Here is a 22,423-nt window from a genome sequence, read left to right on the forward strand (position 1 = left end):
TCTTAAATAAATAAATAAATGAAATAGGGATTTACTCTGGATTACCCTTTGGGGATGTGATTACAAGAGGCCTTGAATGCAAAGAGAAGGGCAGACATCTCAGAATCACAGTGACATAACATGAAAAAGACTTGACTGCTACTGCTGGCTTGCAGATGGAAGGGGATCACAAACCAAGCAATATGGGCAAGGCCTCTAGAAGCTGGAAACAGCAAGAAAATGCGTTCTCTTCTAGAGTAACACAGCCCTGACAACACCCCGACTTTAGCCCAGGGAGACCCATTTTGGATTTGTGATCTCCAAAACTGTAAGATAATAAATTTGTGTCGTTTGAACTCAATGAATTTGTGGTAATTTGTTACAGCAGCAGTAGGAAACTACTACAGATCTTGGTACCTGGAAATGGGATGTTCTGATAATAAACACCTGAAAATGTGGAAGTGGCTTTGGAATTGGGCAGTGGGCAAGAGGCTAGGAGAATTTTGAGGAGCATGATTTAAAAATAACCTTAGACTGCATTGAATGGACTATTAGCAGAAATACGAATGTTAACAACTCTGCCAAGTGAGGATGCAAGGAATTCCACGAGGAGCACAGTACGGAAAACACAAACAGCCTTAGAGAACACCTAAATTGTCATGAATGGACCGTCAGTAGATAGTAGAGGTGCCACTGGTGAGAACTCAGAAGGAAATGAGAAACACGTTCTGAAAACTGGAGGAATCCTTGTTATTATGAAAGAAAGCTTAGCAAAACTGTATCCTATAGTTATGCAGAAAGCCAAACATGTAAGAAATGAACTTAGGAAATTTCCAAATACAGTGTTGAAGGTGTGGACTGGTTTCTTCTCACTGTTTATATTAAAATGTAAGAAGAGAGAGGTAAATCAAAGGGAAGAAATGTTCAACCAAAAAACCCTCCAGGATTTAATGTTTTAAGAAATTTTCATCTTATTCAGAGTACAAAATACACCAAAATTGAGATTCATGGTCAAAGCTGCTCTTAAAAAGGAGGATGTAGCTGGACAACCTTTTGCTAATACTCCAGAGAAGTCAGAGTATTCATCACATAAACAGTCTCTAAAAAGATGAAGTGGGTGACTGACTCATAGATCCTCTTAGCCTTCTCCGCAGAAGCCAAAAATAGCGATGAAATTATCTAGAAAAGAATCATGGAGGATCCTTTTGTCTAATGGAGTGAATCTTTGTGTCATACATGAAAGATCCACAAGATTCTTGAGAACTTTACACCAGCAGAAACACTACCAGCTTGGATTTTAAGGGACAGAGAGTACAAAATGAAAGGCTGTCAAACACTCAAAACTCTACAAACAAGAAACTGGTTGAAAAAGCTACTCAGCAACAAATACATGCTAACCTTCATGAAAGAGAAATCTTCATGAAAAACACGCAAGAGGACAGAAACTTGCAGAGCCACATGCTACAGAAAAATTATTACCAGACCTTGAAACCAGAGTTTGCCTGGATGGATTTTGAAACTGCTTGGATCAGTGACACCTTTAATATTCTTCTGTTTGAACGGAAAATATCTCTAACTCTTAACCTATGCCTGTCCCCATCACTGTATTTTGGGAAGAGATAACTTGTTTCTTGAGGTTCACAGATTAAGAGGAATTGTTCTCAGCGTGGCTTATACACAGAGTCTCACTCATAACTGATTTAGATAATGAGATTTAGAATGTTTAAATTAATGAGATTTAGATAAGATTTTTAGATGTGGAATGAAGGCTGTAATGAGGTTGAGACTTTGCTGATAGGATAAATGGGTTTTGCACGTGGGAAAGATGTGCATCTTGGGTCAGAGGGCAGATTGTGTAGGTAGAATAATGACTTTCCAAAAATGCCACATCCTAATCCTTGGGACTTGTGAATATGTTTAAAGGCCAAGGATTAAATGGGATTAATATTGCTAATTAGCTGACCTTAAAATAAGGTGACTATCTTGGATAATACAGCTATGAGTACACAGTGTAAAGAAAAAAATTTTTATCTGAAGGAAGCTGGGAGAAGGCACAGAAGAGGTAACATCTGAGCCTGGTGAAACAGGAGCAGCAGAAAGAAGCCAGGAGGAAGAAAGAGGGCACACAGGGGCATGGTGACCCAGAAGCACAGCATGTAGACGTGCAAGCAAAAAGAAAAACCAATGTATACTGCAGATTAAAGAAGTTATCTTCTACTGTTTGCTAAGAGTTTAAAGACAGATCATGCTGAATTTTATATATTTTGGCATCTATTAAGATGATCATATAATCTTTTTCTTTATGTAAAAAATTACATTGATTTTTCTTATATTAAACCAACCTAGCATACCTAAAATAAATCAAACTTGGTCTTGATAAATTATCATTTTTATATATTATCTGTTGGGTTGCTAATATTTTATTTAATATTTTTGCATTTATTTTTTAAAAAATTTTTATTTATTTTAAAATTTATTTATTTTTGGCTGCATTGGGTCTTCGCTGCTGCGCGCGGGCTTTCTCTAGTTGCAATGAGCGGGGGCTACTCTCCATTGTGGTGCACAGGCTCCTCACTGCAGTGGCTTCTCTTGTTGCGGAGCACAGGCTCTAGGCACACGGGCTTCAGCAGTTGTGGCTCGCGGCCTCTAGAGCAGAGGCTCAGTAGTTGTGGTGCACGAGCTTAGTTGCTCCACAGCATGTGAGATCTTCCCGGACCAGGGATCAAATCTGTGTCCCCTGCACTGGCAGGTGGATCCTTAACCACTGCGCCACCAGGGAAGTCCTGCATTTACTTTTTTTTTTTTTTTTTGCGATACGCGGGCCTCTCACTGTTGTGGTCTCTCCCATTGCGGAGCACAGGCTCCGGACGCACAGGCTCAGTGGCCATGGCTCACGAGCCTAGCCGCTCTGCGGCATGTGGGACCTTCCCGGACCGGGGCACGAACCCGTGTCCCCTGCATCGGCAGGTGGACTCTCAACCACTGCGCCACCAGGGAAGCCCCTGCATTTACTTTTATAAGCGATATTAGACTATAACTTTCCTTCCTTGTACAGTCTTTCTTGAATTTTGAGAAGACTGTGCTGGCCTACATAAAATAAGTTGGAAGTGTTTCTGCCTTAGCTGCTCTTCAAAAGTTTTTAAAAGATTAGCACTATTTCTTCCTTAAATGGTTGGTAGAATTCATAGAGGAAGTCCTCTGTACCTGGAGTTTTCTATGATCAAAGATTTTAATTACGGGTTAGATTTCTTTAACAGTTACAGAACTATTTGATTTTGTTTCTTCTAGTGTGAATTTTGTTAAGTTGTATCTTTCTAGAAATTTATCCATTTCACAAAAATTTTTAATTTAAGTCATTTACAATATTTTGTTTTCCTTTAAATACCTGTAGACTCTGTAGCAACATTCCTTTCTTCATTCCTGATAATGGTTGTCATTTCTCTCTTTCTTGTTTCCAATTTTATTAGTCCCCCTCACCCACAAAAAAAACCCACACACCTTTTTTGGATTGGTTGATTCTCTATATTGTATGTTTGTTTCCTGTATCAAAATTTCTGCTCTTTCCTTTCTTCTCCTCCTTCTGTGGTTAATTCTGCTCATCTTCTGACTTACTGAAATAGATGTTCAGTTTATAAAGTTTTAGTTTTTCTTCTTTTCCTATATATGTATATAAGGCTATAAATTTCCCTCTAGATATTGTTTCAGATTTATCTCACAAATTTTTGCTATGTAGCACTTTCACTATCATTCATCTAAAACTATCTTCTCATTTCCATTGAGACTTTTGCACTATCTTTTTTGTTTCTGATTTCTAGTTTAATTCCACTGTGGTCAGAGAACATATTCCATACGATTCCAATCCTTTAAGTTTCACCCATGAGTTCTACCGAACATTTAAGGAAGAAACAATGTCAGTCTTACATAAACTCTATCAATCCTTTGAAATTTGCTGAGGCCTGCTTTATGACCCAACATGGTCAATTTTTATAAAAGTCCATGTTTAAAAAGAACATACATTCTGCAAATGTTAGGAGGTTACATGCTCATTAGGTCAAGTCTGTCAATCCCACTGAATTTTTCTATACCCACACTATATGTTCTGTTTTATACTGTTTTATTTTTATCTACTTGTTCTATTACTAAGACGTGTATGTGTTGAAATCTCCCATTATAATTTGTGGATCTGTCCTTATCTCCTAAAAGTACTGTCAAATTTTTATCTGTCTTGAGGGTATGTTACTATGCACACAAATTTAGAATCATTGTATGTTCCTAGTGATTTTAAACTTTTATAGTTATGAAACAATCACCTTATTTCCTGTAATTTTTTTTTGCTTTAAATTTTACTTACTGTGTCTGATATAATACGGCTTTCTTTCAGTTGGTATTTGACTAGAATGTTTTCTTTCTTAACTTTTATTTCTAATGTATTTTTCCCCCCTTTGGCTGCTTTTGAGAATTTCTCTTTGCCTTGATTTTCTGAAATTTCATTATCATGTGTATGGGTGAGTATTTCTTTATATTCATCCTACTTGGAATTCTCTGGCCTTCATGAATCTATAGACTGATCTTGCTCATCTGTTTTAAAATATTCTCAGTTATCTAATCTCTGAACATTGCTTTTGCTCCATTCAAGATTGTCTTTCTACAGAGTCAGCTGACTTGTCAATAGTAATAATTTAAGTCAGAAGACAGTAAAATAATATCTTCAAATAACTACCAACCTAAAATTCTAAAACTAGTAAAGGGACTTCCCTGGTGGTCCAGTGGGTAAGACTCCACACTCTCAATGTAGGAGGCCCGGGTTCAATCCCTGGTCAGGGAACTAGGTCCTGCATGCATGCCGCAACTACAGAGTTCGCATGCCACAGCTGAGAGTCTGCATGCCACGATTAAGAGTCTGCATGTCACAACTAAGAGTCCCAAAGCTGCAACTAAAGATCCTGCACGCCCCAACTAATAAGACCTGGTGCAGCCAAAATAAATGAATTTTTAAAAATAAATAAATAAATAAAACCAGTAAAAATATTTCAAGAATGAAGGCAAAATAGTTATTTTCAGACCAACAAAAACTGAAAGACATCACTACCAACAGACCCACACTGAAAGGAAATTTCTAAAGGGTATTCTTAGGCAAAAAGATCTTACTCGAGGTAAAATCAGAGATGTAGGATAAATGAACAAAACAGTGATAAATACATAGGTAAAGTTTAGATGAACACTGACTATACAAGACAATGTCTTTAGGTAGGGGTGTGTGTGTATACATATGTATGTATACACACACAACATACTTCTAATACAGAAAAAGAATCAAATAAACAAAAACTAAGCAATCCAAGAAAAGGTAAGAAAAAGGAAAAATGGACAGAGACTAGGCAGGATAAATAGAAAGCATGAGAAGAAAGATGAGATTTAAGCCCTAATAAATAAGTAAATACATGAAATTAAAATGGATTAAATTCACCAGTAAAAGATTTTTTCAGACAGGATTTTAAAAAAATCAATTACACATTTGTAAAAACCCAGAGAATATACAATACCAAAAGTGAATCCCAATGTACACTACACTTTGGGTGTCAATGCTGTGTCAATGTAGGGTCATCAGTGGTAACACATGTACCACTCTGGTGCAGGATATGTTGATCGTGGGAGAGGCTGTGCACGTGTGGGGACAGCAGGTATATGGAAACCATACTTTCTGCTCAATTTCATTGTAAACTAAAACTGCTCTAAAAATACATCTTATTACTTAAAAAAAGTCAGTTATGTTAATTACAGAAACAAGCAATCAATCAAATAACAACTTCATGCTATATAAATTATAAGCTTGAGTTAAAATTTAAGCTTTAAATGAGAAAAGAGTGACCTCTAAAACTTCACTCATATAAAATATAAGGTAAAATATTGTTGTTTACTTTGTAATCATCTTCCGTGAAACACAAAGTATACAGATAAAATCAAAACAATTTAAAACATATTTAACATGAAGTCAAAATCTCGATTAACATGTATTAATAATATACAATTAAAGCAAGGATCATTTAGACATTATCCACAGCTAATACTAGCTATGCAAACTATTTACTCTGAATAGTAAGTTTTTGTGACTGAAATGAGAAATTACTACCTAAAAAACTTGACTGAATCTTGCTGGTAGTTAAAAATTAGTTAAGAGCCAGGAACCATGCAAGTACTTTATAAGCATCACCTCATGTCATCCTTTCAACATTATGATGTAGGTACTTTCACAAGGATATGTAGGCTCTAAGAAGTAAAACAGCTTACCAAAAATACAACCTGGAAGAGTCAGGGCTGGATTCCATATCTGTCTGACTACAGAGCTTAAAATGCTAACCACTATGTAATAGTGACTTTATTTTCTGTATTAATTTCTTGATAGAAAAATAATGAAAAATTCATGATCTCTATTCTAATAACTATGCCAGATGTTCTGCACAAACAGGGATTCAAAAGAGGTTTTCAGAAGACAGTTGCAAAGCATGGCTGCTAAAATCAAATTAATATATATGAATCAAAGTGCTTCTGTGTCTTTTTTCCCTATTTAAATGTATATTTGTATAAGGATCCAATCTAACTGCCATGTAGTATTACTTCATTTGCCACTCCAGGAACGCACAGCAGTGTAAGTTCTAAGTCAACATATGCAATAAAATGGGATGGCAATGAGACAAGTCTACGACTAATCAACTACAGTTAGGGCTGTTAGCACCGTAGAAGACAAGTCGGAAGCACAACACCTGTGGCAAACTAGAAAAAATGGCCTTCTGAGAAGGAGAAAATGAAGTTCATTCAAATGCTTATGTACTGTAACTTAGTATTTACTGACCACTTTCCATATGCCAGGAACTGGACTAGATATTGGAAGTATAGAGATAAAATAGTGAGATAGGCGCTTCCCTGGTGGCGCAGTGGTTGAGAGTCTGCCTGCCGATGCAGGGGACACGGGTTCGTGCCCCGGTCCGGGAAGATCCCACATGCCGCAGAGCGGCTGGGCCCGTGAGCCATGGCCGCTTAGCCTGTGCGTCCGGAGCCTGTGCTCCGCAACAGGAGAGGCCACAACAGTGAGAGGCCCGTGTACCGCCAAAAAAAAAAAAAAAAAAAGTGAGATAAACGTTACAATATTGACAGGCATGTACAAAAGGCACCTAACTTCAGGGGAAATGGGAAAGAAAATGGGAAGAAAAAAGGTCAAAGAGGATTTCCTATTGGAATTGGCGCTGGAGGCAAGACTTTAATGATAAATAGAAAATGAGACAGGTAAAGAAAGGCAAGGAACAAGATGTACAGAAGCACAGAAACAAGAAAGCATAGTCCATTTAGATAGAGACCTGAAAGAGTTTAATATAGGATGCATAGGGCAGACATTGGAGAATGAGAGAAAAAAGAAGGCCTATACAGGGTTTTCATGAGAGTGAATTTTATCTTGAAGGCCAGTGAAGGTTAAACATGAAAATGACATGATGAGATATGTAACAAACAGTAATTTAAGTTTAAAAAATAAAAAGAGTGATGCGGTCCTATAGTAAGATAGTGGTAATGAAGACTGACAGATACAAAAATGTTATGGAAATAGACACAAAGAACAAGGGAAAGGCAAACATCTAAGATGTTTCTAGTGTCATTAACTGAGCGAATGATGATGCTGTGACTGAATACACAGAGGGCACTATGGCAATACCTTAAAGTGATAATTAACTCCTATCCTTCAAGGATCAAGGAAAAGCTCTCAAGAGGAGGAAATATCTAGTATGGGATTTTAAAGGTGAGCAGGAATTAAGACAATGGGTTCGAGTTTAAAACTTGGTGGTGTACATATATACACTAATATGTCTAAAATAGCTAGCTAATAAAAACCTGTTGTAAAAAAAAACCCAAAACAAGCAAACTAGGTGGTGAGTGGGAGGCACTGGTCAATGCCAAAAGATGAGGCTAGAGAGGTCAGAAGCTGCCAAGTCAGAAGTGCTTTTTGGATGATACCACTCAAGCAATGGAGAGCTATGTTAGGTTTATAAGGAAGAAAAAGAAAGGACCATATTTTTATTTTGGAAAAAGAGATTCTGACTCCAAGTTGAAAATGGATTCAAGGCCTAGACCAAAGCTGAAAGGTGACAGGGTGGATAGGGGTGGGGAGAGAGAACCCAAGTAAGAGGCGGCAGGGGACGCATTTGAGCTCTAGAAGATTGGGTGTCTACAGGGGTGGAGTTAAGCTAACACACACTTTCCCCTGTATAATTGCTCATCTATCCATCTACCCTTTTTAAAGCAACAAATTTACTAATTTATGGAAAGTAAATCGTTTGTTGTCGTTTTTTAATATCAAGAGCCAAAGGATTTAATTCCAACTTACAACAACCCCTCCAAAAATTAGGAAAGGCTTAAAGAAGGAAGTACGTTTTAGACTTCAAAAAATAAGATTATCATCACCTGTTTATTAAAGGAAAATAAAATGAAAATGGATTAAGAAAAATAAATGGAATCTTGATCAAAAAGCTATGAGTGACAACCAAAATTCTGGCATGTGGAACTGCGAGGATGGTGGTATCATGTACTAACTGAAAAAACATGGGAGGTGGCAAGGGATGTGCATGTGCGTGCGTGTGTGTCTGTGGGGGGGTATCTGTGTGGAGAGAGGGAGAGGAGAGAGAGAGAGAAAAAGAGGGGGTGTCGGGGGGACTGAAATGGGAACGATAAAAATAAACACAGTTTTTATTTTGTATGTTTAGTAAATACAGTTTTTTTTGTTTTTTGGTTTTTTTTGCAGCATGTGGGCCTCTCACTGTTGTGGCCTCTCCCGTTGCGGAGCACAGGCTCCGGACGTGCAGGCTTAGCAGCCATGGCTCACGGGCCTAGCCGCTCTGCGGCATGTGGGATCTTCTTCCCAGACCGGGGCACGAATCCGTTTTCCCTGCATTGGCAGGCGGACTCTCAACCACTGCGCCACCAGGGAAGTCCCGTAAATACAGTTTTGAACAGGCTGCACTAAAGGCTCTCTCTCGTGAGGCATTTAAGTACCAATATCAGCTAAGCAAGGATATGACATTCAAGACTGAGATACAAACATCTGATGATACTCAAGAGAGAAAAGTGGGCTGGAGACAGAAGTTTGGAGGTCAGCAGGATATACATGCTAACTGAAACCCTAGGAGTAGCTAACATGCAAGGAGAATACACAGAGTAAGAAGTAAGATGGCCTAGGACAGATTCTTAAAATCCTACATTTTACAAATTGGTAAGGTAAATGATGTCCGAAGAAGAGACTGAGAAGACGTAGCCACATAAGTTAAAATGAAAATGAGGAGAACAGGTTATTTCAAAAACTAAGGCAAGAAAGAGCCTTTTGGGAAAAAGTCAACAATATCCAATGCTGCCAAGTTAAAGACTCAAATGTCTACGGTATTTAGCATCAAGGAGATAATCTTTAAAAGAACAATTTCAGTTAAGAAATGAGCGATTTGGAAAGTGAGGCAGAAGAGACTGCAAGCATAGGCAAGTCTTTCAGGAAACCTAGTTATAAAGATGACAGAATATGGAGACTGGAGGGATTTAAATTGAGGGAGAATTTTTTGGTTTTGTTTCGTTTTCTGAAAGGAAGGAACCAGTAGAGAGCAAAAGGCTGAAGATGTAAAATAAAGGAGGTATCAATAGAAGAGGTCCCTGATGTAGCAGGGGATGGGCTTCAAAGCATAGACGAAACATTATTTCTCAACAAAGGAGAAACATATTAAATATAAAACGGAGGGTATGTATATGTGTTTTCTACTCACATAAACTTGTATAAGGTCTTATAGAACAGAAAAATTATATAAATTAGATTGCATCTATACACTGAAATTCTAACAATGGTGTTCTCTGTGGGATGGGGTCAAGGTCTGTACTGTTTCATTATGTTATTTCATATTTTCTGAATTTCCTATGATAAGCACATAACAATTTTTTTAAATGTCTTTGACTTTTGAATTATAAAAAGTAATTCATCATTAAAGCAGAAAACCTAGCAAACAAAGAGAAGCAGAAAGGGGAAAAACAATACCTATAACCTCTGAATGAGCTACTTTCATAGGCTGAGATTACTTAACATTCTCTCAGAAAAAGGAACACTAATAGGAGTGTTGAATTGGAATAATTAATACTGATAACTGACTCTATCATTCAGACATGGAAGAAAAAGTGGATTCCAGCCTCTTCTTAGCTACCTAAGTCTTCATTTTAAAAGAGGATTAGTGGGCTTCCCTGGTGGCGCAGTGGTTGAGCATCCGCCTGCCGATGCAGGGGACGTGGGTTCGTGGCCCGGTCCGGGAGGATCCCACATGCCGCAGAGCGGCTGGTCCCGTGGGCCATGGCCGCTGAGCCTGTGCGTCCGGAGCCTGTGCTCCACAACGGGAGAGGCCACAACAGTGAGAGGCCCGCGTACCACAAAACAAAACAAAAACAAAAACAAAAAACAAAAAATAAATAAATAAAAAATAAAAGAGGATTAGTAAATCTCCACTTAGGTAGAATTCAGATTTAGGGGCTTATTATTATTTTAGAAGTAAATTTTTACAATATTGCCTTCCTTCCTGGCCATAATGATTTTTACTACTTACTTAAAAATAACATCCATTACTAACATTCATGCTCACTGGCAACAACTTAAAAAAAAGAAGATTAAAAATGCAGGCTTACAGTTGTGGTAAATTTGGTCTAACAAAAGGATCATTTTCTGCTCCATTGACTGCTTTGTTTTTCCTTTGTTTTGGTTCAGAATTGGTAGAGGGTGCCTGAGAATTATTAGCTGTGGGAGGTTTGCGTTTGGCTAGAAGTTTCCTTTGCCTTTCAATATCTTCCCTTTGCTGATTCACCCATTCTTGTTGCCTGCATAAAAATAAATATAAAAGAAAATTAACCTTCCATTACTTTTCACAGTTAAAACATGAAAATACATTAGTTAAACACGAAAAATCATATAATATAAATTTGTAACCTTATGGTTCCACCCTTGTGAACCAACACCTTCTCATTGTCCACGTCTCATTTGAAACATTCATTTCTGAATAAGGTCTTCTCTAAACCCCCTGAACTAGAAGATGTGCTGCCACATATAATTTCATAGTACCTTGTAGCTCCCCACCTCCTTCTTTCTAACAAATATTCCTACAGACGCCTGATCAGAATGTGTCTGGTTAGACTAAATCACTCCATGAGAACAGAGACCACAACTATTTTATACCCTTAGTGCCCAGCACAGTGACTGGCACATGCTAGGCATTCAATAAATATTTGTTGAATAAATGAGCTATTAAAAAAAAAGAACTAACAAAGTTAAAGAGTAGGTTTTATACATGCATCTCATTACTTATTCTTTAAAGAAAAACTTACAAAAGAGAAATGTGAATTTAGTAGAGTGTTATTTTCTAAATGTATCTCTGTCAAATTTTGGGAATGGGTAAGTGATATTTTGAAATGAAACAAAAATTGACCTCAGAAATTTAGGAAGAAAGAAAGAATTTTAACACTTTAAGGAGAAAATAGCAAGAAAAATTTACATGGCTTTGAAAAATGGGCAATTAATGTAAGTAAAAATATTACTGCTTCCAACTGAAGCTTTTTAAAACCATCCCATCATACAACACCTTAAGCTTGTTCTAATATAATTATGTTCCCTCTTAGGTCACCTCACCACACTAGGAAAAAAATTTAAGATGCTACATGGTGGTGACACTCAGATTTAGAACAAGTCAAGTATTTCAATTCCTTGCTCCCCCGCCCCTATTCAGACCAGAACTAAAGAACTTCTACTATGCTGACGAAGAATTGGTTTTACATAAATTTCCTTGTCCTATGGTTCTAGCCAGGTAGTAGCAGAACATGGTAGGAGGGAAAGAATCAAGAATCATCTAGGTAAAAGAGTAAAACGGTGGAGAAAAATCTCAAGAATAGCAAAGTTAGAATAAGACTTTAATCCAGTTTTCTCCTTGAAGTGGTTATAAATACTTTCAATTTATTTAAAAATTAATTTTAAAACTGGTTTCGGGTATAATCAATATGTTATTAATGAAAATAAACAGCAATAACCTACTGAAATAATGAAAGAAAAGAATTACTGGAATGGATATATATCTAATCCCTGATTATTCAGTAATGACCTACATTTTAGAGATTATTAATATAATACTACGGGGCTTCCCTGGTGGTGCAGTGGTTGAGAGTCCGCCTGCCGATGCAGGGGACACGGGTTCGTGCCCCAGTTTGGGAAGATCCCACATGCCGCAGAGCGGCTGGGCCCGTGAGCCATGGCCGCTGAGCCTGTGCATCCGGAGCCTGTGCTCCGCAACAGGAGAGGCCACAACAGTGAGAGGCCCGCATACCGCAAAAAATAATAATAATAATAATATTACTGATTTTTATTTATTTCTCTTCTCATCCTCCAACTACTTTGGGTTATATCAGATATATAGCTTGATATACACTGATAAATAGCAACTGCTTGATATAAAATATGTATATGTAACAACATACAGTAGGCCCTCAGTAAATGTTTATTAGTAATAAGAAATGCAAGTAATTTTTTAAAAACTAGATTACTGCTTTATTATAAAAGGATACAACTCAGAAATAGCCAGATGGAAGAGATGCATAGGGCAAGGTATGGAGAAAAGACATGGAGTTTCCGTGCTCTCTCTGAGCCTGATATCCTCCCCAAATCTCTATATGTTCACCAACCCAGAAGCTCCAATTTTACTCTTTTTTTTTGACAGCTCAATGGAGAAATTTTAACAACCGGCAGAGTTTATATTTTAAATTCATATTATTAGTTTATATTTAAGGATATATTATATAAACTTCTCTTTTATTCATTACCAGGACAACTGTAGACCTGGGTTTAGTAGCTCAGAAAAACACTCGAAAATTTTAAGTTCTATCTCAACTGTATTTCCTACTCTCCATTTCTGCTGTTAATATTTTAGCTCAAGCCTTATCACCTTTCATTTGGATGCTTCACCATCTGAACTGTCAACAATCTATGTTCTTTCCAATACTATTCCCACATCACCACCAGCTCCCTTTCTAAAACTCAAATCTGACCCCACACACCACACATAACACTGTACGAGCTCCCTATTATCCACAGAGTTAAAACCCAAACTTCCTACCATCATAAAGACACTGTCCTTCATTATAGTATACCTCACACCCAGCACAGTTGTGTTGAACAGAAGCTGGATAAATCAACTGAGACAGAGAGAAGACCATTCTGTGCTTAAGTCCTGGGAACCAGTGTTTGAAACAGCAGTGTTTAAGTGATATTATGTGAAATAAAGCTTTGCCTCCATTTTCCATTTAACTGGACTGACTCTGGGAAAGCTGATTTAGATGCTGGCACCACTCTTGCTTTAAAGGTTTTTAAAAGTTTTCCAGCTAAAAAAACCCCAAAAAAACAAAAGGAGGAGCACAGATCCCAGCTCAACACATAAACAGTCAACCTACCCTTAGCTACCACCATCTGAACTCAAGAAAACATGGCAACAACGATTTCTCCATTTTAAAGTTTACCTCAGAAGTGCTAAAGCCACATGCTCAGTTCAACTGACTTATGAGTTACTATGTCTGAGGCTGCAGAGAAAATGTTTGTGTCTTTTCCATAGGAATAGACAGCAGGCAAGTGCTGAAGTAATAAGGACTGGGGAATGGGGTGGGGGGGAGAACTAAGCAGAAAAATCCCAAGATATATAGATATAAATCTTCCAATGAAAGTTAAAACTTTTAACAATTTCTCTCCCAACTAACCTATAAAAAGCTAGATCAGTTTATGTTCTGGAAAAGTCATATTTAGAATAATACATCATACTGTACAGATGAAGGCTAACTAATCAAGAAGTCTGCTAAAGCTAAAATTGTAATGCCTGTTCTATGTTCCTTTCAAATGTATTAAATTCTGATTTCAAAGAGTAGTAAGGAGTAGATATAGAACATAATTCCAAATCTATAATCTTTGAAAGTAATGAAAACCCAAAGGAATACTAAATTTTTTTAAATGTAAGAGTGACTAACTTTACAAGATTTTGAAATGCAAAACCATCTGTCCATTGTTCAGTAAATGAAGCACCATGTCTAACGGTCGTGAAATGCCCAAGGCGTAATCTATCTTGCATACTCTTCTCTCTGCTTGACAGTTTTTCTTGTGTACTCTGAAAAAAGGAGGAAAAATCATCATTCAATTTTATTAATTTAAATTTTAAAAGCATACAAGGTAAAAGGGGCTAGTGAAAGGAGAGGGAAAATTTATTGAACTTTTAACTTACCTTTTCGATAAGTAGTTTCTTGCTCATTGATATGCACTTATTTAATCGTTCTTTGTATTTTTCAAGTAATTTCTGTTGTTCATCTATCTGCCGTCTGAGATCACAATTAGCCTACAACATAAGCAGACGATGAAAAAAGGTCTACAATTTGTGTATATGAGACATTTAAGAATATTTATACATTTTGAACGAATTTCATAAAGGGATTAATAAGATTAAGTATTTGAATATGATACTAAAAAATTTGTTAAAACATCTACTTACCATGGGAATTATAATACTGTTATATGCTGCTTAATTGTGTAGTGGAAAAGTACATGGAATTTGTATCCATACTCCATGGGTTCAAATCCACACTCTAGGATATATAATCTGGGCTAAGTCAAACAAGTTATCTGAACCTCAGCTCAGTTTTCTTATTTCTAAAACAGAGCAACACCATTCTATCTCATTTAATTAAAAATAACTGAAATATAGTGATACAAAGCGTCTAACACTTAAAAATGAATGTGAGTTCTCTTCCATCTTTTGTAACTAATAAAACTTTTTTCTCCATTAAACTTGTGGAAGACACTGCAGATGCCCATCCAATAGCTAACTATTCTCACCGTCTTTCTTGGCCATATGAATACAAATTTTGTTAACTTTGCAGGCAGCCATACGCTCAGGCAAGGGTCTTCTCTCTAAACTCAGAAGATGAGTCTGATTAGTCTAGTACAGTCAGTCACCAGGGAACAACCTGGAGAGCTTGTTGGAACACAGATTACGGGAACCCATTCCCGGTTTCTGAATTAGTAGCTCTGGAGTAGGCTCTAAAAGTTTATTTCTAATAAGTTCCCTAGTAATGTTGATGCTTCTGGTCTGGGGATCATTCTTTGAAAACCATATGTCTAGGCCAATCATGGTGGAAGCCAAAAGACAGCGGCATAATACATCAAAAATGCTGGGAGAAAATACTGCTGCCAACCTAAAAGTATGTATCTAATAAAATTGTTTTCCAAGGAAAAGGATAAAATAAAGATACTTTCAGAGGAACATAAATGGAATTTAGCATCAGACCCTTATCATTAGGTGCAATTCAAACAGAACCCCAACAAATTGTTTGTGTGAAACTGAAAAACTGACTCTAACACTTCTCTAAGACAGCAAAGGGCCAAAAATAGCCAAAAAGGAGATGGTACTTGTTCAACCACACATCAAGATTTAATATAAACCTAGAGTAATTATAATCACCCAAATCTCTCCTTCTTCCGTAGTAATGGAAAACCAACATTTTATTCTGGATTGATATATGTCTAGCTAAAAGACTGTATTTCCCAGCTTCCCTTGCAGCTAACGATGGTCAGTGAAATGTAAGCAGAAGTTGTTCAGTGGAATACCCAAGAAGGCTGCACACAGAATTGCTGCATTTTTATTTCCTTCCTCTTCCTGTTTTCTGCTTAAGAACACAGATATCATAACTGTGACTCTCATAAATATTTTGTACCTTGATATGATCTTCAAGATGAAGGCCATGTACTAAGGGTGAAAGAGCAAAAAAACTGAAGGAGCCAAGATCCTATATGACACTGTGAAGCCATCACACCTGGGCTGCCCCCTTCTGCTCTTCTCTCAAAAAATAATATTGTGTCTCATTTAAAGTACTGCTGTTTATAGAAACCTGTCCAGACACCTACGGCCTGAGCAGCTCAGCTGTTTCTGCTTGATAGCAAGGCTCTGCCTGGCCGGAAATAAAGCACGGCCAGTGAAATGGCATTTCCACAAAACCTACTACCTTCCATTCAAAGGCCTGTGGCCCCTTATGCTTTGTCCAGGGGGATAACAGCCCAAGCACACACATGTAGACATCGCTGTCTGGACAGATGAACAGGCTCCAGGCCCTCCTCGGTCACACCTGGGATGAATGGTCAGTGTGGCAGTAGCAGCTGCAATCGCAGTGCCCCACCCAGCCTCCCTCACTAGCCCAGGGGCCAGGGAAAGACCCCAGGGAAAGGCCTCCACCCTTCTCCTCACAGAGGTGAGCAGCATGCTGAGAAAAGGAAAGCCTGTCTCGGGTGTGTGAGTGAGGGGCACTGTGTTCCATGGGTTATCCCAGCGCCATTTCCTCCTGGGCCTGCTATGAAAGGGCCCACCTCCATCCCCAACTGGATTTGGTTTTGGGCAGGTGACTCAGTGGGCAGGAGACTCTGTGCCCTCATGCTCTGACTTGGAGCCCCCCTTTCTGTTCTACTCTCAAAAAATAATACTGTATATCATTTAAAGTACTGTTGTTTATGTTCTCTGTTACTAAGAGCCGAAGACAATTGCTAAATGATAAAAAGATGCTGTGGTGCCAGTATAGGAATAGACAAATAGAATATGGAACGTAACACAGAACACAGAAATAGATCCACTTGTATATGAAAATGAGACTGCATGATGGGGCTGGCAGTAAAAAGTGGACTTTTAATTCCGTGGTCTGGACAACTGGTTCTCTACACAGAAAGAAATTAAAATGAAACCTTACTTCACACTATACCCAAAAATAAATCCCAGTGAGATTTACAACTTGTACTGAAAAAGCAGACTATAAAACTTCTAAAAGAAAATATAGAAGAACATCTTTATGATGTTAGGGATAAAAACAACAAATTATTTTGGTATACTTTTGATAATAATTTGGTACAAACTATAAATAAAAAGATAATTTAATCATATAAATTTTAAATGATCTAATCATCAAAAGACAGTACGAAGAAATAAAAAGATAATTCACACACTGGGAGAAAAATCAACATATATGGGCAACAAAAAACTGATATCAATTTAAAAAACAACAGAAACCCATTAAGAAAAATGAGCAAAAAAAAATGATCATTTACTTCACGGAAGAAATACAAATAGTTAATAAATATTTTTAAAGATGCTCAAAAAATAAAGTGAATGCATAATAACAAATACCTTGTTACACTCATTAAATTGAACCCCCAAATTAAATATGATTATAATGAACTTTGGCAAGGATAATAAGCAATAAGATTATTTCTTGCTCATTGTTGGTGGAATGGAAACTGATCCAACAACCTTGGGGAAAATTTGCTATTATAAAGTAGAGTTTAAGATATGCATGCCCTATACTCTGGCCATGTCTCTCCTAAGCATATACCATAGAGAAATTCTTCCACATGTGCCACAGAGATATGTACAAGAACATTCTTAGCAGAACTGTTCATACTAGCAAAAAGTAGAAATAAAATGTCCACCAAGAGCAGAAAAGATAAATTATAATATATTCATATAATGCCTTACTATATAGCAGTGAAATGAACAAACTATTACATGACAATCCCACATATAATGTTTAGTGAAAACAAGCAGGGCAAAATGGTACAAACAGTGTAATTTTGTAATTTATATAAAGTTCAAAAATAAAGTGAAATAATATGTTGTTAAGAATGTATAAGATATATGTAATAAACTATAAAGAAACATAAAGGCATAATAAATAAATAAATACAAAATTTAGAATAGTGGTTAATGGTAAAGGGATGTGACAGAGTGAATGGGATGGGACCAGGAAAGGCACACTGGATGTTTCAAAGGTATCAGTAACTATATGATCACGGATGATGGTTTCATTGAGTTTCTATACCAATGGCTCTCAGTGTTGGCTAAATTAGCCATTAAAACTACCAATGCCCAAGCCCTATGTCATATCAATTTAATCAGAAACCCTCAGGGTAGAGTTTAAGCATCAGTACTTTTTATAAAGTGCCTTCCGCACTTTCCATCCAGTGATTCTAATGAGCAGCTAGGGGTGAGAACCACTGCTTTACCCCTTACTCAACTATTAGGCATACTTTCTGATGTGTCTTTTTATAAAGTTTCCATTAAAAATCTCACAAAATTGCAGTAGTTACTTCCTCTAGTATAGTGTCAAATGGCAGTCAGTTTTATAAGAAAATCAATTAACTTTAAAACTACCATGGGGGCTTCCCTGGTGGCACAGTGATTGAGAGTCTGCCTACTAATGCAGGGGACAAGGGTTCATGCCCCGGTCCGGGAAGATCCCACATGCCGCGGAGCGGCTAGGCCTGTGAGCCATGGCCACTGAGCCTATGCGTCCGGAGCCTGTGCTCCCCAACGGGAGAGGCCACAACAGTGAGAGGCCCGTGTACCGCCAAAAAAAAAACAAAAACAAAAAAAACCCAAACTACCATGAAATGGATATCTGTCTTAGGATAGTTGATCAAGTAAAAATAAATTTTATAAACTTCTATTTCTCCAACTGTTTCTCAATTCACATTTAAGAGCTAATAAAATAGTTTTTATTGTTTACTAGTTGATACTTTCAATTATGTACTTACACTAAAAGAAAAGGCTTATTTTTTTTCCAGTAATAGAGTTTTTTTTTACAATATAAGTATTTTCTCACCAGTTTTACTACTGCCAAATAATTTACTCAAATTTCTCCCCCTCCATGACTTCTTACTTACCCTGAGCAAGTCATCTATACGACCTTCCTTTTTTTCCAGGTCCTGGTTTTTATTACTTTCTAATGCTGCTAACTTCAGCATTGTAAGGTCAGTCTAAACGAAAGAAAGCTATTTTATTACTCCATTATATATATATCACTGCATGCAGACATAAAATTAGATTTTATTCTGATTCTAAAGAGCAAAGAAAGTATTGGAGTTTGTGTGTGTATGTAAAGAGTATCACAGAAAGTCTTACTGCAGTTTTAAGTTTTAATATCTTCAGAAGCATAAGTGCTATAAACTTAAAAGGAAAAAATTTAAAGGTTAATTATTTAAATTTTTAGAATATTGATATGTTCTTCATTAAAATTCAATATAACCACTGCTCTGAGCTATCAACTCTAGCTGACTTTTGAACATGGCAAAAACTTTCACAAGCTGTTTGCTGACTAAAAGCAATGTACTTATAAATCCTGACCTAAAGATCATCCAAAGAAAGAAGTTTTGATGCACGCACAACAGTTTGGACATGACCAGAAAGAAGAAGTATAATGGCAATAAACTGCACAACTAAGGTGGCAAGCAAGATCTACTTTTTCAATCCTTAATCTCAGTCATCCAAAAACTGTCACATGTGTGAAATTAAAATGAAAACCTTAGTACTCAAAATTCATAAAACTAAATAACTGTAAAAGATATCTGATTAATTTTCAAATGATTTTTAAGTGTGTAGCATATATGAATATACAAAAATACAGACACATGGAACAAACTGCTTTAATGTCCACTTATAACAAATATAACACTTTCATGAAGATATCGATTATATGTTCTTGGATGTTAAGTTCAAAAAGAATCAGTAAACAGAATTGACATGTTATGGTTGTTCTGTTTATTTAATTTGCTTAAAATATATATTTAACCAGTGTTTAACAAGGGACAAGCTGATAGTAAATTGGGTGTTTCAATTTCTCACCCCCTACAAACTGTTTATTTTTGTTTGTTTAGTAATTAGCTTTCTTGGTACAGAATTTTACTTTATGACCATGTCTAAAACAAAGAGAAGACATCTTAATTGTGTGTACAAAGTTGGTCACCAGCTTCTCAGAAGTCATACAAAGAAATTTTAATTACCATTTACCTGAGTAATTTTAAAGGATAACTGCTTTGGTTGTACAATAGGATGGTCCCCAAAAACTAATGCAGTAGGAGAAGGGCTATTCGGTCGAACCTTAAAAAAAATATTGAAAATTTTACATTAGCAAGAAAAGAAATAGGCTTTTGCTTAGCAACAACTAAACATTTCTTAAGTTTTTATCAGGATAATAATTCAAAACATAATTGGGGACTTCCCTGGTGGCACAGTGGTTAAGAATCTGCCTGCCAATGCAGGGGACACGGGTTCGAGCCCTGGTCCGGGAAGATCCCACATGCTGCAGAGCAACTAAGCCTGTGCGCCACAACTACTGAGCCTGCAAGCCACAACTACTGAGCCCACGTGCCACAGCTACTGAAGCCCGCGCACCTAGAGCTTGTGCTCCGCAACAAGAGAAGCCACCACAATGAGAAGCCTGCGCACTACAACAAAGAGTAGCCCCTGCTCACCGCAACTAGAGAAAGCCCACGCACAGCAACGAAGACCTAACGCAGCCAAAAATAAATAAATAAATAAATTTTTTAAAAAGTAAAAAGAATTAAAAAAAAACATAATTGAACTTAAAAAATTTTTAATCACCATTTATTCAATAAGCATTCATTAAGTACCTCCCTCTTATAAAGCCCAATAAAAGAGACAACCAGCCATATATGTCCTGCCCTCAAGGAACTTAACAATCTGGTGCCATAAAAGCAAATTTAATGCTTTCAATCTGTTAACTAAAACAAGGCCAAATACATTATTTTAAAACAAAAATATTAAACAGATTATAATGGTTCAAAAAGTAAAACTGTGAAGACCTTAATACAGAACTCTTTTAGTAGTAGGTACAATAATGCATGCCCATATGTAGTGTAATATCAATTTACTGATAAGTTTCATGGTTTATCTAGTCACTAGTTTTAAAATACATTCACTGAAAGCAAAAGATTACATCATGTACCAATGCTATCACTACAATTCAAAGTTATTGTTGAATCTTATGCTTTACTTAGTATATGGCAATATGATGTGCCCCAAGGTACAAAATGAATAAGACATTAAGAAGTATATGTCTACAGACAGAACTAGAAAGGGACACTGGAAGTAAAAACAGAGTACCTGAATAAATAAGAGATACTCTGATTTTTAAAAAATTTTAATTCATCTTTAAATTACTGAAAGCCAACATTGTTTTTCTGGTTAGACAATGAACTTTCACATAATGAAAGTAAAAAAAGTAGAATAAAATCCAATATGTAGAAAAATGCATATAAAAGAACTAGGTCTTGGGCCTCCCTGGTGGCGCAGTGGTTGAGAGTCCGCCTGCCGATGCAGGGGATACGGGTTCGTGCCCCGGTCTGGGAGGATCCCATATGCCGCGGAGCGGCTGGGCCCGTGAGCCATGGCCGCTGGGCCTGCGCATCAGGAGCCTGTGCTCCGCAACGGGAGAGGCCACAACAGTGAGAGGCCCGCATACCGCAAAAAAAAAAAAAAAAAAAAAAAAAAAAAAAAAAAAAAAAAAAAAAAAAAAAAAGAACTAGGTCTTAAAAATGTCAGAAACAAACCAAAAAGTTATAAGACAATTTTCAGGTCCAAGATCCTTCTCCTATGCCAAACTACATTATCCGAGGCTGATGGCTGCCTACTCTTTATTTCAGGATTCCCAGAAAGGAATTAATTATGCTACCATTTTAGTGGTTAAGAAATTTAATTGTTAAGATCCCTGACCAGGGATCGAACCTGGGCCCCGGCAGTGAAAGTGCCAAGTCCCAACCACTGGACAGCCAGGGAATTCCTGGTCCCATCATTCTTTTATAGAAACATTACTTCTTTGGGGAACAAATTCCCCCAAATCGAAGAACATGTCTTATAATTAATTCAGGAAATCTTTAACTTACGAATCTTACTTTCAGAAATAAAGTTCTAATAGCATCAGATCATTAAAAAGAATTCAACTCACCTCACAGAATGGTTTTTTAAAAGATAAATGCTAATATATGTAAAAGGTCTCAATAAGGACAAATTACAAAAGGTATTCATTCAGTACACATAAACTCTGAGACACAAAGACGACATACATAACAACTTACAGATGAGGAAGGAGTGGAATGTGAATGTGAATTCTGAGGAGAACGGATTGCAGGAGGTATGCCTCTTACTGGACTTGAGCCATTTCCACCTTGGTACTGAGGGAAAAAGGAAATATCACTATTTATTAACACATGTTTAGACAAATATTATTTTAGATATGGCACTATGAATTAATTTAAATATATCTTATTATTATTTTTGTGGCAGACTCAAAGACAAATTCTCCCAAAGCAAAGAACAAGTCTTATTTTTCCTTCAAATTTTAGCACAGTTTCCTAATCCCAAGAAACTTTAACATGTTTACATGTAGATGTTAGTGAACATAATCAACTATCTTAAAACAGAGCTGTCAGTCCCAAGATCTATTAAGTATCCAAATGTTCATAGCACTATAAAAGAACTATACAAACTAAGTCCCTTCTTTTTAACAGCACGAAGTCTAATAAAAATCA

The 22,423-nt window shown here is 36.8% G+C and overlaps 1 protein-coding gene across 1 annotated transcript in view; it reads right to left on the minus strand.

Annotated features, from left to right (window-relative positions):
- Positions 1–22,423, minus strand: part of TLK1 (tousled like kinase 1) — a 154,979-nt gene that overhangs the window by 36,391 nt on the left and 96,165 nt on the right. The window contains exons 6-11 of the mRNA XM_082630335.1: positions 21,971–22,066; positions 19,884–19,973; positions 18,761–18,853; positions 14,286–14,396; positions 14,035–14,171; positions 10,669–10,857 (exon numbers count right to left, since the gene is read on the minus strand). Coding sequence (XP_082486461.1) covers positions 10,669–10,857; positions 14,035–14,171; positions 14,286–14,396; positions 18,761–18,853; positions 19,884–19,973; positions 21,971–22,066 — 716 coding nt within the window. The remainder of the gene's footprint in view (positions 1–10,668; positions 10,858–14,034; positions 14,172–14,285; positions 14,397–18,760; positions 18,854–19,883; positions 19,974–21,970; positions 22,067–22,423) is intronic.

The sequence above is a fragment of the Mesoplodon mirus genome, assembly GCF_964341445.2.
Source record: "Mesoplodon mirus genome assembly, chromosome: 8".
NCBI lineage: Eukaryota > Metazoa > Chordata > Mammalia > Artiodactyla > Ziphiidae > Mesoplodon > Mesoplodon mirus.